Raw genomic sequence first — 12,366 nt, forward strand, 5'->3', positions numbered from 1 at the left:
GGCGGATTTTTGACGAAATGAGTCCCTCAGTAATATGAGCGTCAGTAATGTTACTGGCGGAATTTTCCCTCAGTAATGGAGAGGTAGTTCTGACAAAGCATTACTGAGGGATTATTCCGCCAGTAATTACTGACGGATTTGAATCCGTCAGTAATTACTGGCGGAATAATCCCTCAGTAATGCTTTGTCAGAACTACCTCTCCATTACTGAGGGAAAATTCCGCCAGTAATGTTTATACAGATCTGCATTACTGACGAAAATTTCAGCCAGTAATGTACTTCTCACTTTTTTTTTTATTCCTTTCCACTTTTTAATTTTTATTAAAGAAATAAAATTTATTAAACACAGAGAAATTAATGAAATAAATTTTTAATTTAATAAGACACAAATTAATTAAACAACGTGTATTATCATAATATTCGTACAAAACGATAAATATATCAATAATATTTGTACAATCTAAAAACTAACATAATAAACTAATTATCATAATATTCAGGAAAATTCGATCTTGATCTCCCTCCTAACTCAAAATCCTTGAAAATCCTTCAACTCTTCTTGAGTATTAGATTCCTCAATCTTTCAGCAGCTGAAGAGGGTCTCTCTGCAAGTAGGCCGAAGAAAATGATATATTCCGAATGGCTTTGAAAATGAAGTACCATAAATTAGCAATTTACTCGGATCAGTTCCGCTGGTATAAGCTTGAGGTATCCAGCTAATAGAACAAAATCAACCTCGAACCTCCTGTTGAAAAAATGAACCATGAGCTAATAATATAACAATGTCTACATGTAGCATATCAAAGTTCCTTTTAGTTTTTAATCCTCCTTTTGCAAATTTAGTTATAGCTAAATTAAAAAGAAAATGCATTTCGACTTTGAAGTAAAGCATTCACATATCAAATTCATTAAATAATAAAAGTTAAATGCAATAGCAGAAAATGAAATAAAGATGCATCTGACCTTAATGTATCAACAAGGTCATTTGCACTTAATCCATCATTTCCATCTTTTACTTTGGGGAACACTATAACCGGTATACCACTAATTAAACGGGTAATCATTTCTTAATAAATTATAAATAACTTTGTTAATTTGTCACTAACATTAATAATCACAAAACCTTCAATCAAAGAAAACAAATCAAAACCCAAGATAACTTAACTAATTGAATCCAAAACAAATAGAGAAAAAATGGAGGAAAAGCATATGGCTTAGCACTCAGAAGTAAAAGGAAAATGGAGGGCTTTGTAGAAGAAGAAGAACAGAGTTTACTTGTATCCAGAAGGAGAACCGGAATACTGAGTTGGGCCAGAGAAGAAGAATAAAAAACCTAAGGTGTAATTTCTATTATAAAAATAAAAGCCCAACATAACTTAACCACTAATTAAAATAGCCTCACTATTACCGCAGACAAAGAGAGAACGATACTGGTCTCACTTCAACCTTTGCAGAAACCAAAACGACGAAGAACAGGGACAAAACAAACCCATAGAATGTTGCAGAAGCTGAAGGCGGCTGTTGCTGTCGCCGGAAAAGTTGCCTTCGTCCCCTGAAACAAAGAGGGAAGAAAGACGCTTGGTTGAGCTACTGTCCACTTATCGGTGAATATGAGTCATACTCGAGATCTATCTTACCCTCTTATAAATAAATACATTATACATATTTAGTGATTAATATACTCATTTTCTACATAGTCATCTAATAATCAGTAATATACAACATTGCAACAAACCAGTAAAGATCTTACCGACCATTGTATTCAGAGGCAGATCATCTTTCCCATCTGTCTCTCTAAGGTAAGCCTGAAGAAGTCTGAGTCCAAAGTGATCAAAAAGGAAAGCAAGAACATTGGTAGTCTTGGTTTCTTCATTCAAGAACTCTTCGGATAGGTGGAGAAATTCTAGCAGATGCTCATACTGCGATGACTCGGACTCGTCCAACGAGTCATCAGCACTTTCACTGCCAACTATGGAGGAAGATGGAGAGATCTTCGGTAAGGAAGTAATCCTCACAGTTCCACCATACCTCCACACACCAATTCCACCAGATAGTTTCCATTCATAATATCCTTTCAAACATAGAATGCAGTCCACAACTTTATTTGATGATCCTCCCTGCATTTTCAAGTTCCAAAACGCCATTTATTAACATAAGCTTGTATAACTAGTGTCATTTATTAACATCAAGAACACATCACCTAAATAATATTAAATCAACTACACCAGTGTTCAGAAACTGTCAGTTATATGCAAAGATTTAGAAGCTATATGCAATAAGAAGAACCTATAAGCATAAGCAATAAGCAGAAGCTATAAGCAGAACTAGAAATCAAAAAGCTATAAGCATAAGAAAGATGACAAGGAATATAAACCGGATTAAAGAAAAGAGCAAAGTGAGCAATTTCAAGTTTCAACAGCCTTGTCAATATCAGCATCCTCACAGACAATGAAAGGCGATTTCCCTCCAAGTTCTAATGTTATTGGCTTAAGATTGCTTACTTATTGCAGCCAGTTCAAGTACAGTTTTTCTAGTGCACATCGATCTAGTGAATGCTAACTGCAAAATTATAAGTAAAAAAATTGAATCTGTATACTAAATAATGAATCGATTTTATCCCGTGAATGCTAAATTCAGGATAATATGTCTTCATATCTTTCATTACTTATCAATTTTATAACCTCTCTTATATAAGGCATAAACAAGAACTACTATCAATATCATATTCTTGATATGACCTAACACATACTTTCATGAAATTTAGACCAATCATGCTCTCAAACATGATGCATTTTGATAGTATAGCCAATAATGCATAACAGATTGGAATAAGCAATTCTGAAACAAGCAATGCTCAAACTTAAAGCAATTCTGGCTTATCATAAACAAATAAAAAACAAGCAATTCTCGTACCTAAAGCAAGTCTGAAACTTAACGCAATTTTCCAAAGTAAGTTCTGAACAATTCTGCAACATTCATAGATAAGCCTAATCGACTTTAGTTCATTAAGCCTAAAACAATTTTCCAATTAACAATTTCCAATCTCCAATTCTAAATCCCTAAACAATTCCCAATTCCCAATTATGAAACCCTAAAATCAGCCATTGGAGAAGGAAGCAGAGATTGGAGATCGATTGACTTACCTTGGATTAGAGTGGGTGAGAACTGTGAGAAAGTGACGACTGGATTTGAAGAAGAGTGATGGGTCAGAATTTCAAAAACGAGTGGTTGAAAGAAGAAGAGAGGTGAGAACTGCAAATCCTGAATGCGTTTCAGAGAGAGAAACGAGAGGGACTGGGTTTTGCTTGTGAAAAGAGAAATAGTGTGGTGAGAGAAGAGGCCAGCTGAGAGAGAGAGAGAGGATACGAGATGCATTATTGGCAGATTATTGTTTTGTTAAAGAATTAGTGACGGATTTAAATCTGCCGGTAATACAAATAGTCCTACATTAACATTATTGACGGAATTTATCTGCCAGTAATATTAAAATAATAGTAATTATTTTTCTGTGTGTAACTTTTTGAATTATTGAGGGGTTTATTCCGTCAGTAATGTTATTGAGGGTTTTTTCTGCATTAGTGAGGGTTTAGACCGTCAGTAATTACTGAGGGTCCAAATCCGTCAGTAACGCAATTTTGAATCTGTCACTAATTAGAGGAATTCTTGTAGTGATGGTTACTCAATAACTTGTTATTGAGTCAGAGTTTTTTCTTAACTAAATTGTTAGAGGTTACTTTGTTATAAAGAACTTGAGTTATGTTAATAAGTTCCTCTATGAAACTTGTTAATAAAGTTAAAAAGGAAACAAGTGATAAATCATAGGTAGAAAAACAAATTAAGTTTTAAGGTGTTGAATGCATCATTTTAAAAATAAAGTTTCTTTTTGAATTTCTTTTCAAGTGCCCTTAAGGCAGGGAACTTTTTAGTATTTCTGAAAGAATTGAAGCTTAAATTGTTTTTCGTCTCTTATTTTTTTAAAAGGTCCTCTATTTAAATAATCCATTTTTTGGCCCATTATTTTACTTCTTTATGACTTTTGGTCTCATGTCTCATTATGGGTCAATTTTATGCGACTCATTCATTTCTAACGTGACAGTATTTATTAGACTAGATTAAATATTCATGTCAACAACAATATATCTAATAAGTGTTGTCACGTCATAAATAAGTAGGTCACGTCATAAGAAAATGATTCATAACATCATGGACCAAAATTTTTAAAAAAAAAAAAAAAGTTAAATTGAAGGATTGGAAAATTGATTTTTAAAATAGAGAGACCAACATTTTATTTTGTTTAAAATAAGAGGATCGAAATTGAATTTAAACCAAAATTTTAGTTTTTGATAGGTCAAAGCTCTAGACTTGGTACAAAATACGTCATCGGTGTCCAAACTCATACCATGCACAATTAGAAATTCAGGAGTTGTATTGATTGAATCAAGAGGTACAATAGCTCTTTATACAGGTGAGTTGAGAAATGGAAAACAGTTAAGCCTCTTCCAGCTAAGCATCCAAGCTGGCAGTGACTCTAACTGCAACCTCAAACAAAATTGGTAACCTTCTAATCTAACTAATAACTAACTAAATTGTTAACTACCCTATTAGCCTAATAGCCTCCCTCAAGGTCAAGGTGGGTCAGTGGGTGTAAGGAGGAAAACTCCTTGAGCTTGTCACAAGAATCAACAAACGTGTTAGAACTTAGAATGGTAATTTGGTGAGACTGAGAGTATCAACAATTTGATCCAAAGTTGGAGCATCAACAACCTTTTCTCAAGAAAATGAACGTCTCGAAATGTTTAACTAGTTCTAGTATGACGGATTGGTTGTGTGATGGTATTATAATAGAATTAATTGCACTTAAGTTGTCACGTATTTGAACATGAGTGTAGATGTAATATTATCTTAGACAAAAGGGATTGTAAGTTTGTAACCACATAATCTCAGAGGTTGCATGAGCTTTTCTTCTATACTAGCTTCAGTAGTGGATCTTGCTTGCAACCAAGGGCTGTTTCTCTGAGCTCCAAAATACAAGGTTATGCCCTAGGTTATTAACTCCAAGGATCTTGCAACCAAGGTTATTAACTCCATTTCAACTATCATTTTTTATTCACTTGTGTCAAAATATTAAGTTCCTTACTGAAGCAACAACATTGTGTAGCCAGCGGACACCAATCATAAAACTTTTGGTGCGTATGATCTGCTAAAAAATAAAAGACAGAACATGACAATTTTGATTGTACAGTCAGGGACGGACCCACTTGTTGCATTATGTGGGTCTTGGCCCTCACTTGGTTGAAAATTATTTTTTAAATATTACATATGTGGTAGTGTTTGTGTGCCTCTAGTGGTTTTAAAATACAGCTTAATACACTAGAAAGGCTTACGATATAAAACAATTGTATCTTCTTGGTCAACATAAAACAATTATATCCAATTATTAATTTGATATAAGGAAATTGGGCTTAAGAAAGAATATCCTGGCATTCATGAAATAGAAATTCATGGGACTTTTTTTTTTTTTTTGACAAAAGAAATTTCATGGGACTTAATTTCGAATAGTATTATATATTAGCCTTTGAATTTTAAAAAACAAAAGATAGAGATTTGGTGTTAAACTTTAATTTGATATTCACTAGTAGAAAAAACACTTTTTAAATCAAGGATATTAAATAGGATGCTATCCATCAGATTTAAAAACTTCATCCGGTAGTAAGGTTTTAAATAAGATGGTTTTTAAATAGGCTCACCAGATTTAAAAAGGTTTTTAATAAATTAAACTAAAATAAAATTAAAAATAAAACAAAAAACGCCAAACCCACACACATTTCAGCTCGCGACTCTCTCTCTCTGTGTCTCTTCACACTGAAATTTCCTCCATCACCACCACCTCCTCCTAGATTCCTCCCTCACCTCCAAGCCGCGCCGCACAACACCTTGCTGCGATTCCACCTTCCAACTCCTATATCCTCATCCTGCTTGATGCTTTGGGTGTTGTTATTCTCATCTCTATGCAATTTGTGGATTGTCAAATCTAGGGTTTGTGATTCGAAGCAGATGACGAATCTTCATCTCGAAGATCTGCATGAAGCCGATCTACATGAATCTGTCACCATTAACAAGTAAATCTAGGGTTTGTGATTCGTATTGTTGTATCTAGGGTTCTGATTTCCGTCAGTTTCATTCTTAGATGCTAGATCGATTGAATTTTAGAGCAAAATGAGAAAATTGTAACAATTTCTGATCAATTTAAGTCTTATTCTATCTTTCTCCATCATTAATTTCAGGTATAATTGGTTCAATTTGTTGTTTCAAGGAAAATCTGATTATCAGGATGTTATGGTCTTCCAGGTACATGTAGCTTCAGTTAAATTTGAAATTTTAATCCCCTTCATAGTCCTAGTTCTGTTTACGACATATGCATAGTCCTAGTTCTGTTTACGACATATGCTTTTGTTTTTCAGTCAGCAACATATGGCAAGGTTCTTGTTTTGGATGGGGTCATTCAGCTCACAGAATGGAACGAGTGTGCCTACCAAGAGATGATCACTCATCTTCCTCTTTGCTCAATTCCAAACCCCAAAAAGGTATTTGATACTTTGAATCCCTCTAATAATTTAGTATATGTCCAGTTATTGTCATTGATTTTCTCATGTAGTTTGGCAAAAAAAATTCAGGATAATAATTGTAAGGAAGTGTATAGTTTTTAATCATTACATGTAGATGGCTGCTTAGAAGAATTTGTGCATAAAATGTCTATATTGAATCTCTAGGTTACTCATAATGTTAATGTGTCCGTCACCATGCTAACTCCTGCTACACACTTGTTTTATATTCATCATAGCAACACTGTTTTAATGGGATTTGAACATAATGGGTTACGGTTAATGGATTTGAGGGAGAAGAGGGATGAAGAGTTGAGGCGACTACTCACCAGTGTTCTAAGGAATCCACAACAACCACCACCATCATCTTCTTAAAACTCTATTTTCTTATCAAACTCTCTTTATCAAACTCATGACAGTGATAGATGGTCTTTTCATACCCTTTATTTTGTTGGTAACAAATGATAGAGAAAGTAAACTAGCTTTTATGAGTTATGCTATATGTTTTTATTAGTATCTACTATGCTTGTGTTATTTATCTTTAGTAGTATTGCCATGACTAACACATACTTTAGTGTGATAAAACATATATATTGAAGTGCAGGGATGCAGAAAATGATTAAATTTGTGTACCTAGAACATCTCCCTTACTAATTTAAATCTAGCAACTACCTACAAAAAAAATTAGTTTTTTTTTTGTTTCAAAGAGTTTAACTGTGAAACTTACACTCACTAAGTGTGAATAAGAGTGATATTGCAGGTTTGAACCCACACTCCATCATAGAAAAAGTGTCATCACAACCTTTTACTATATAAGTTGCTCATATGGAACCAAAATTCATTGTAAATAGCTATTTTATGAAAGAAGGACTAAACTAGTGGAGACCAGGAGCTACAATAAATAATGTTATTACATGAGGTATGATCGCAAGTACTGGTTCTTTTATAGTTCACAGTCTGAAGAACACTAGTTTAACTTTAAGGCAGCAGTTAATTAGTAAAAGAAGACATGTAAGTATGGTTCTTTACTATATAGACACACTACATACAACTATTCAACTTGATTAATAAACGATTTCAAGACTGTGACGCAGCTTCCATTGCATTTTCCTAGCATATATATGATCACCTGCATTTTTTAGATAGCACTCCATAAGGTTTACACTCACTAGCTGAAAAATCACTGTCATGCTAGAAGCTTAATCCAATATACAACTTCTGCACAATCATCTTCTTCAATTCTAAGACACCAGATAACCCACAGCAAATAGTTGATATGATTTACGAGAAATGAAACGAACATATAAAAGAGAAAGATAATGGTTGTCCAATTAGACGAGAGTCTAGAATTATAGATGATGAAAGATTGCTGGAAGTTTAATTGAATCAGGAATTTAAATTTAAGCAGCTAGATACTTGTATTCTAATGCAAGTCATATTAGTGTGATAGCTACTCAACTAAACAAACAAATAAGGCACCAAATTTATAGCAGCAAAATCAAGATCCAATAGTAGTGATCAATAGCCATTATATATTGAATTGTATTATTAGGAGAATCATTCCAATTATGCAGAATTTATGAAAGTACCAGGACCTTCCAAGTTGTTCTGCTTTGCTGACCTTTTCACAGATAATGATTATACTCTTCATCAACCAAATCAATATATATCTTCAATGACTTCTATATTTAAGTTTCAAATAGGTTTTAAGTTTTTTTACGCACCTATTTGAAACTTCAAATAGGTCCTTAAAAGTGAACCATTTTGAGGACATTTTTTAGGACATTTTTGATGTGAACCATTTCATTGATTCTTTACGAGACGAAGTTCGAATAGTGAAAAGAGTTCCTAAAAAGTTTAGCAGTAAATATGGATATTGTACCCTGGAGATGCCTCCTATTAGCTGGTCCAATGAAAAATATTACTTGGAGCAGGTGTGTTTCTTTTATGAGTTGCGTTTGAGAAAACAGCTCCCCTAAGAATTTCACTTTAGATTCTCTGTTTGTGTTCTGTTCCATGGTTAAGAGATTCCTTGCATTAAGGCCTTAGTGGCACTGTGTTAATCCATGTTATTTATTTTTTTCAATGTGTTTATCGTTTAGTATTCGATTCAAAACAAGATTTGAAGGCTGTCTTTGTTATGTGGGATAATGTGGTTTGAAGGGAGTGGCTTTAATTGGTATTGCAAGAATATCACACTAAGGTATTCAATATCAACTCTTGTAAAGAAAATGTACTTGCTTGATGTATAGTACCACTGTGTTTTCATTATGGATTTCTCAATCTTAGGACTGTTTCAGGTTATGGTGCTGCATCATTGGATTCATTGTTGTGGAACGACATGCTTGCTGTGTGTTTGCAGCTTTCGAGTTTGTGTTTATTGGAGCATTATTGTGTGTATATTGCTACTGCAATTTTTTTGAAGCTTTGTGGTTTTGATAATGGTACAGTATTTGTGCTTTAGCGTTTACTATGGTTGTCATGAATCTTGTGATTGACTTTTGATTTCATGTGTCACACAGCCATGTTGCCAAATGAAATGGGCCTTGGCAAGGAGGAAAAATAGAAGGCCGTTGATAAGACTTTGCAAATTCTAGGTTCTAAAGCTAGTGAATTGATTTCTTCTAGTAAGCTTGTCCATGTCATGTTAATAGCTTATTTTGTTAGATGAACAATATTTCTCTTATTTTTTATGTTTACATGACCATACATTGTGGTCCAGAATTATTTTGTAATTTGACATGTACTAGTAAGCACACATTAAGTTTTAATAAATTAATATTATTGTTTTATACCTTCATTGATCATATGATATTTCATATTATATTCAGTACCATAATCGTGTATAAAAAAAATTAAAAAAAAGAGAATTTAAATGGGGTGAACCGATTTAAATTCAAAGATTTTTTACTCTTGTTAGCCTTTTTTTAAATGGTATCAACCGATTTAAAAAAAAGATTTTAGATGGGTTCAACCGATTTAAATTAAACGATTTTAAATCGGGTAAAGGGGGCCGATTTAAAATCAAATACACTTTTTAAATCGGCCACCTATAAATCGGATGTTCACCCGATTTAAAAAGTCATATTCACCCGATTTAAAAAGTGTTTTCTGCACTAGTGATTTAGTGTAAATATTAATTAGTTTGTTTGTGTTTTATTGTCTCTATATTACTAGATTTGAAAAGAATTTTATCGAGGAAAGTTTAACTAAAATAGATAGATAGTTTTCAAATTGTCTATACTTAGTATAGATTTGAATTAAAATTTAACTTTGAAAAAAAAAGAGTTGTTAAAGATAAATTTATCAAGAAAAAGATCCGATCAAAAAGTAGTTAAGCGTAATTAACCATGGAGTTTCTTTTGTATAACGGTGTTTATATATGTATGGCCTACACTGCTTAAAATTTTTGGGTCCGTCCCTGTGTACAGTGTTTGATCTGTAAAACCGTTTCAAGAACAGGACAAACTACAGTCAAGAGACAGGAGAAAATTGAAATTTCCGTCCCTCTAAACCACAACATAACTTTTTGTCCCACATACAAGTGTCTAAAATACCAAAATAACATTTTGTCCACCAAAATTCGTATAAGACTATAAATTATTTAATATCATAAAATTTTATTTTGTGTTGTTCTATCTTGTGTTTCGTTGTTTTGATTTGTCTTGTTCTGTCTATTACTTACTGTTTAACAAATCAAACACACCTTTTGATAAGGTTAAATTTCCTTTGTCGACACGCTGGTGGACTGGGATGAAAAACCAGAGTTGAAGGTGCTCTTAGTGGCACATACTCCATCTATACCTTTTTACAAGCACCTATCGACAATTTTCAACATTATTAAGAAAAGTTGATGATGTAATTAATGTTTTTTTTTATGTATGACTACTACTATATACCCTTTGTGTATAAATGTATTTACAATTGATTTTTCATATTCTAAGGTAAATATAATTAATTAGTATTAATTAAAATTATATTTAGAAAGAAAAAAATAATGAAAGTGTCCAATAACTTGAAATGGGGATTATATATAAAGACAAACTTTATTTTAATGAGTGCTAATAGTTAGGGATGGTGGAAGTATTGAAATGTCATAAGAGCATCTCTAATGGAGAACTCTTGAAAAAGAATTTTTAAGTCGGTCGCACATAAACATGAGTCATTTGTAATTTTCTAAATATCAATTTAAAATAAGCTATGAACATCTCCAATGCAACAATTCTAAGAATTTCTTAAATGAAATTTCAACAATAACTATACATCATTACATTTCAATAATATTTTAGTATTTTTTTCCTATCAACAATTGTAACTTTGATAATACTTTTGTTTGTGAGACCTACACATTGAAGCAGGGAAAGATAGAGAGTATGTTGTATAAACATTTTCTCTCACTTAATTCCGATTAAACATGCTTTATAATGAGAGTGCTCCTATTGTCGTGTGAGAATTTTTATCGCGAATGTCATGAATCTAAAATCAGCAACACATTATGCATATTGTGGCAAAAAAAAGTCACACAACACTACATGCATCCTCGTGTTACTATTACTAACATACTGAATGTTTACGTGTGTGGTGTATGTTTGCAAAGTGTATGAAGTACACATTTAGTGTCTTTTCTCGTGCATGTGTTACACACAAGATTTTTGTTTAGGCTTCTTTTTCATTTGATTAAATGTAACAATATTGAATTGAAAATACCGCATTTGAATATAATTTATAAACAATTTTTCAATTTTTAGATTTATCGAATAAATGATGTATGTGGTCTATATTATAGACCACATATATCAATTATTCAATAATCCTAAAAAGTAAAAAAGTTGTTTATAATTGAGACCGGGAGTACAAGAGAATACAAGTCTCTTAAAAAACGCAAGATGCAAATTTAGATTTTATTATCCATTTTGCTCGTTTAGTGTGTTCTTGTGAAATGTTTAGCCCGCTACTTTTGGCGGGCTGAGTTGAAATTTCAAACTCGCCATTTTTAATTGGCTCATCTCACTTAACTCGTTCAAAACACAGGACATAGAAGGAACGGAGCAGGCCGGTCCTCCAACTCGTCAGCTTGCTATTTTTTTTTGTAATCAATAGTTTAGACATAATTTAAAGTGAAGCGATCAAATAAATCACTATAATCCAAATTTGTCTACTAAGTTTGTCTTTTACCACAAATTTATTTGCTACCAATTATATTTTTTAAAATAATAGCAACATATTTTTTATAACAATACAAATTTTGAAGGAATGCATTAAAAAAATTTCATTTGACGGGCCGGCTAGCCAACCCGTCAGCCCGTTATTAAGCGAGACGGGGTGAAATTTTAGACTCGATCACCTAAATTGACTCGACCCGTCTCGTCCCGCTTTTGGCGAGCTTAAGCGGGGCGGGCCAATCCGCTTTACCATCCCTACCTTAAACATCACTTGCTAATAAGTAAATAAGCTCCCATAAGAGATGCTCCAACAATAAATATACTCTCTCTATCCCAAAATGTAAGAAAAATGAGTCATCATAAGTTAATGTATTTGATATAAATTTTAAACCAAAAACGTTAACGTTTATTGACCAATTTTTACTTATATTTTTGGGACGAAGGGAGTATACAATGAGATCCATCAAAGCAGGATCATGTTTACTAAAATTAGGGCTGCTAAACATGGGAGTAATTGAATTCAAGACAAAAGATGGTCGGCTTTTAAAATAACCTATCATATTTGAACATTTCATATTTTCATACACATCTATCTTTTTCTC

At 32.8% G+C, this 12,366-nt stretch overlaps 1 protein-coding gene and 1 long non-coding RNA gene across 18 annotated transcripts; one reads left to right on the forward strand and one right to left on the reverse strand.

Annotated features, from left to right (window-relative positions):
- Positions 1-354: 354 nt before the first annotated feature.
- Positions 355-3,615, reverse strand: LOC146922791 (uncharacterized). Of its 4 annotated transcripts, XR_015012583.1 has the most exons (5): positions 3,144-3,615; positions 2,914-2,966; positions 1,755-2,117; positions 964-1,552; positions 355-745 (listed from the first exon to the last, which is right to left on the reverse strand). It is a non-coding gene; the product is annotated as an uncharacterized LOC146922791 (long non-coding RNA). The 4 variants fall into 4 exon arrangements; XR_015012582.1 differs by lacking the exon at positions 2,914-2,966 and having other exon boundaries at positions 3,144-3,611; XR_015012581.1 differs by having other exon boundaries at positions 355-1,552; positions 3,144-3,590.
- Positions 3,616-5,823: 2,208 nt separating this feature from the next.
- LOC146922792 (spermidine synthase 1-like) lies at positions 5,824-9,394 on the forward strand. Of its 14 annotated transcripts, XM_085715581.1 has the most exons (7): positions 5,824-6,119; positions 6,285-6,348; positions 6,462-6,584; positions 7,350-7,521; positions 8,705-8,805; positions 8,903-9,046; positions 9,125-9,394. In XM_085715581.1, the coding sequence occupies exons 1-4, from the start codon at positions 5,980-5,982 to the stop codon at positions 7,416-7,418; spliced, it is 396 nt and encodes a 131-aa protein (XP_085571707.1). In that variant the 5' UTR covers positions 5,824-5,979; the 3' UTR covers positions 7,419-7,521; positions 8,705-8,805; positions 8,903-9,046; positions 9,125-9,394. The 14 variants fall into 14 exon arrangements, with proteins under 14 accessions (XP_085571707.1, XP_085571706.1, XP_085571715.1 ...); XM_085715580.1 differs by having other exon boundaries at positions 8,903-9,394; XM_085715589.1 differs by having other exon boundaries at positions 7,363-8,805.
- The last annotated feature ends 2,972 nt before the right edge of the window (positions 9,395-12,366 follow it).

Source organism: Medicago sativa, chromosome 5 (genome assembly GCF_051527215.1).
Source record: "Medicago sativa cultivar Bolivia chromosome 5, Bolivia_mono, whole genome shotgun sequence".
Classification (NCBI taxonomy): Eukaryota; Viridiplantae; Streptophyta; class Magnoliopsida; order Fabales; family Fabaceae; genus Medicago; species Medicago sativa.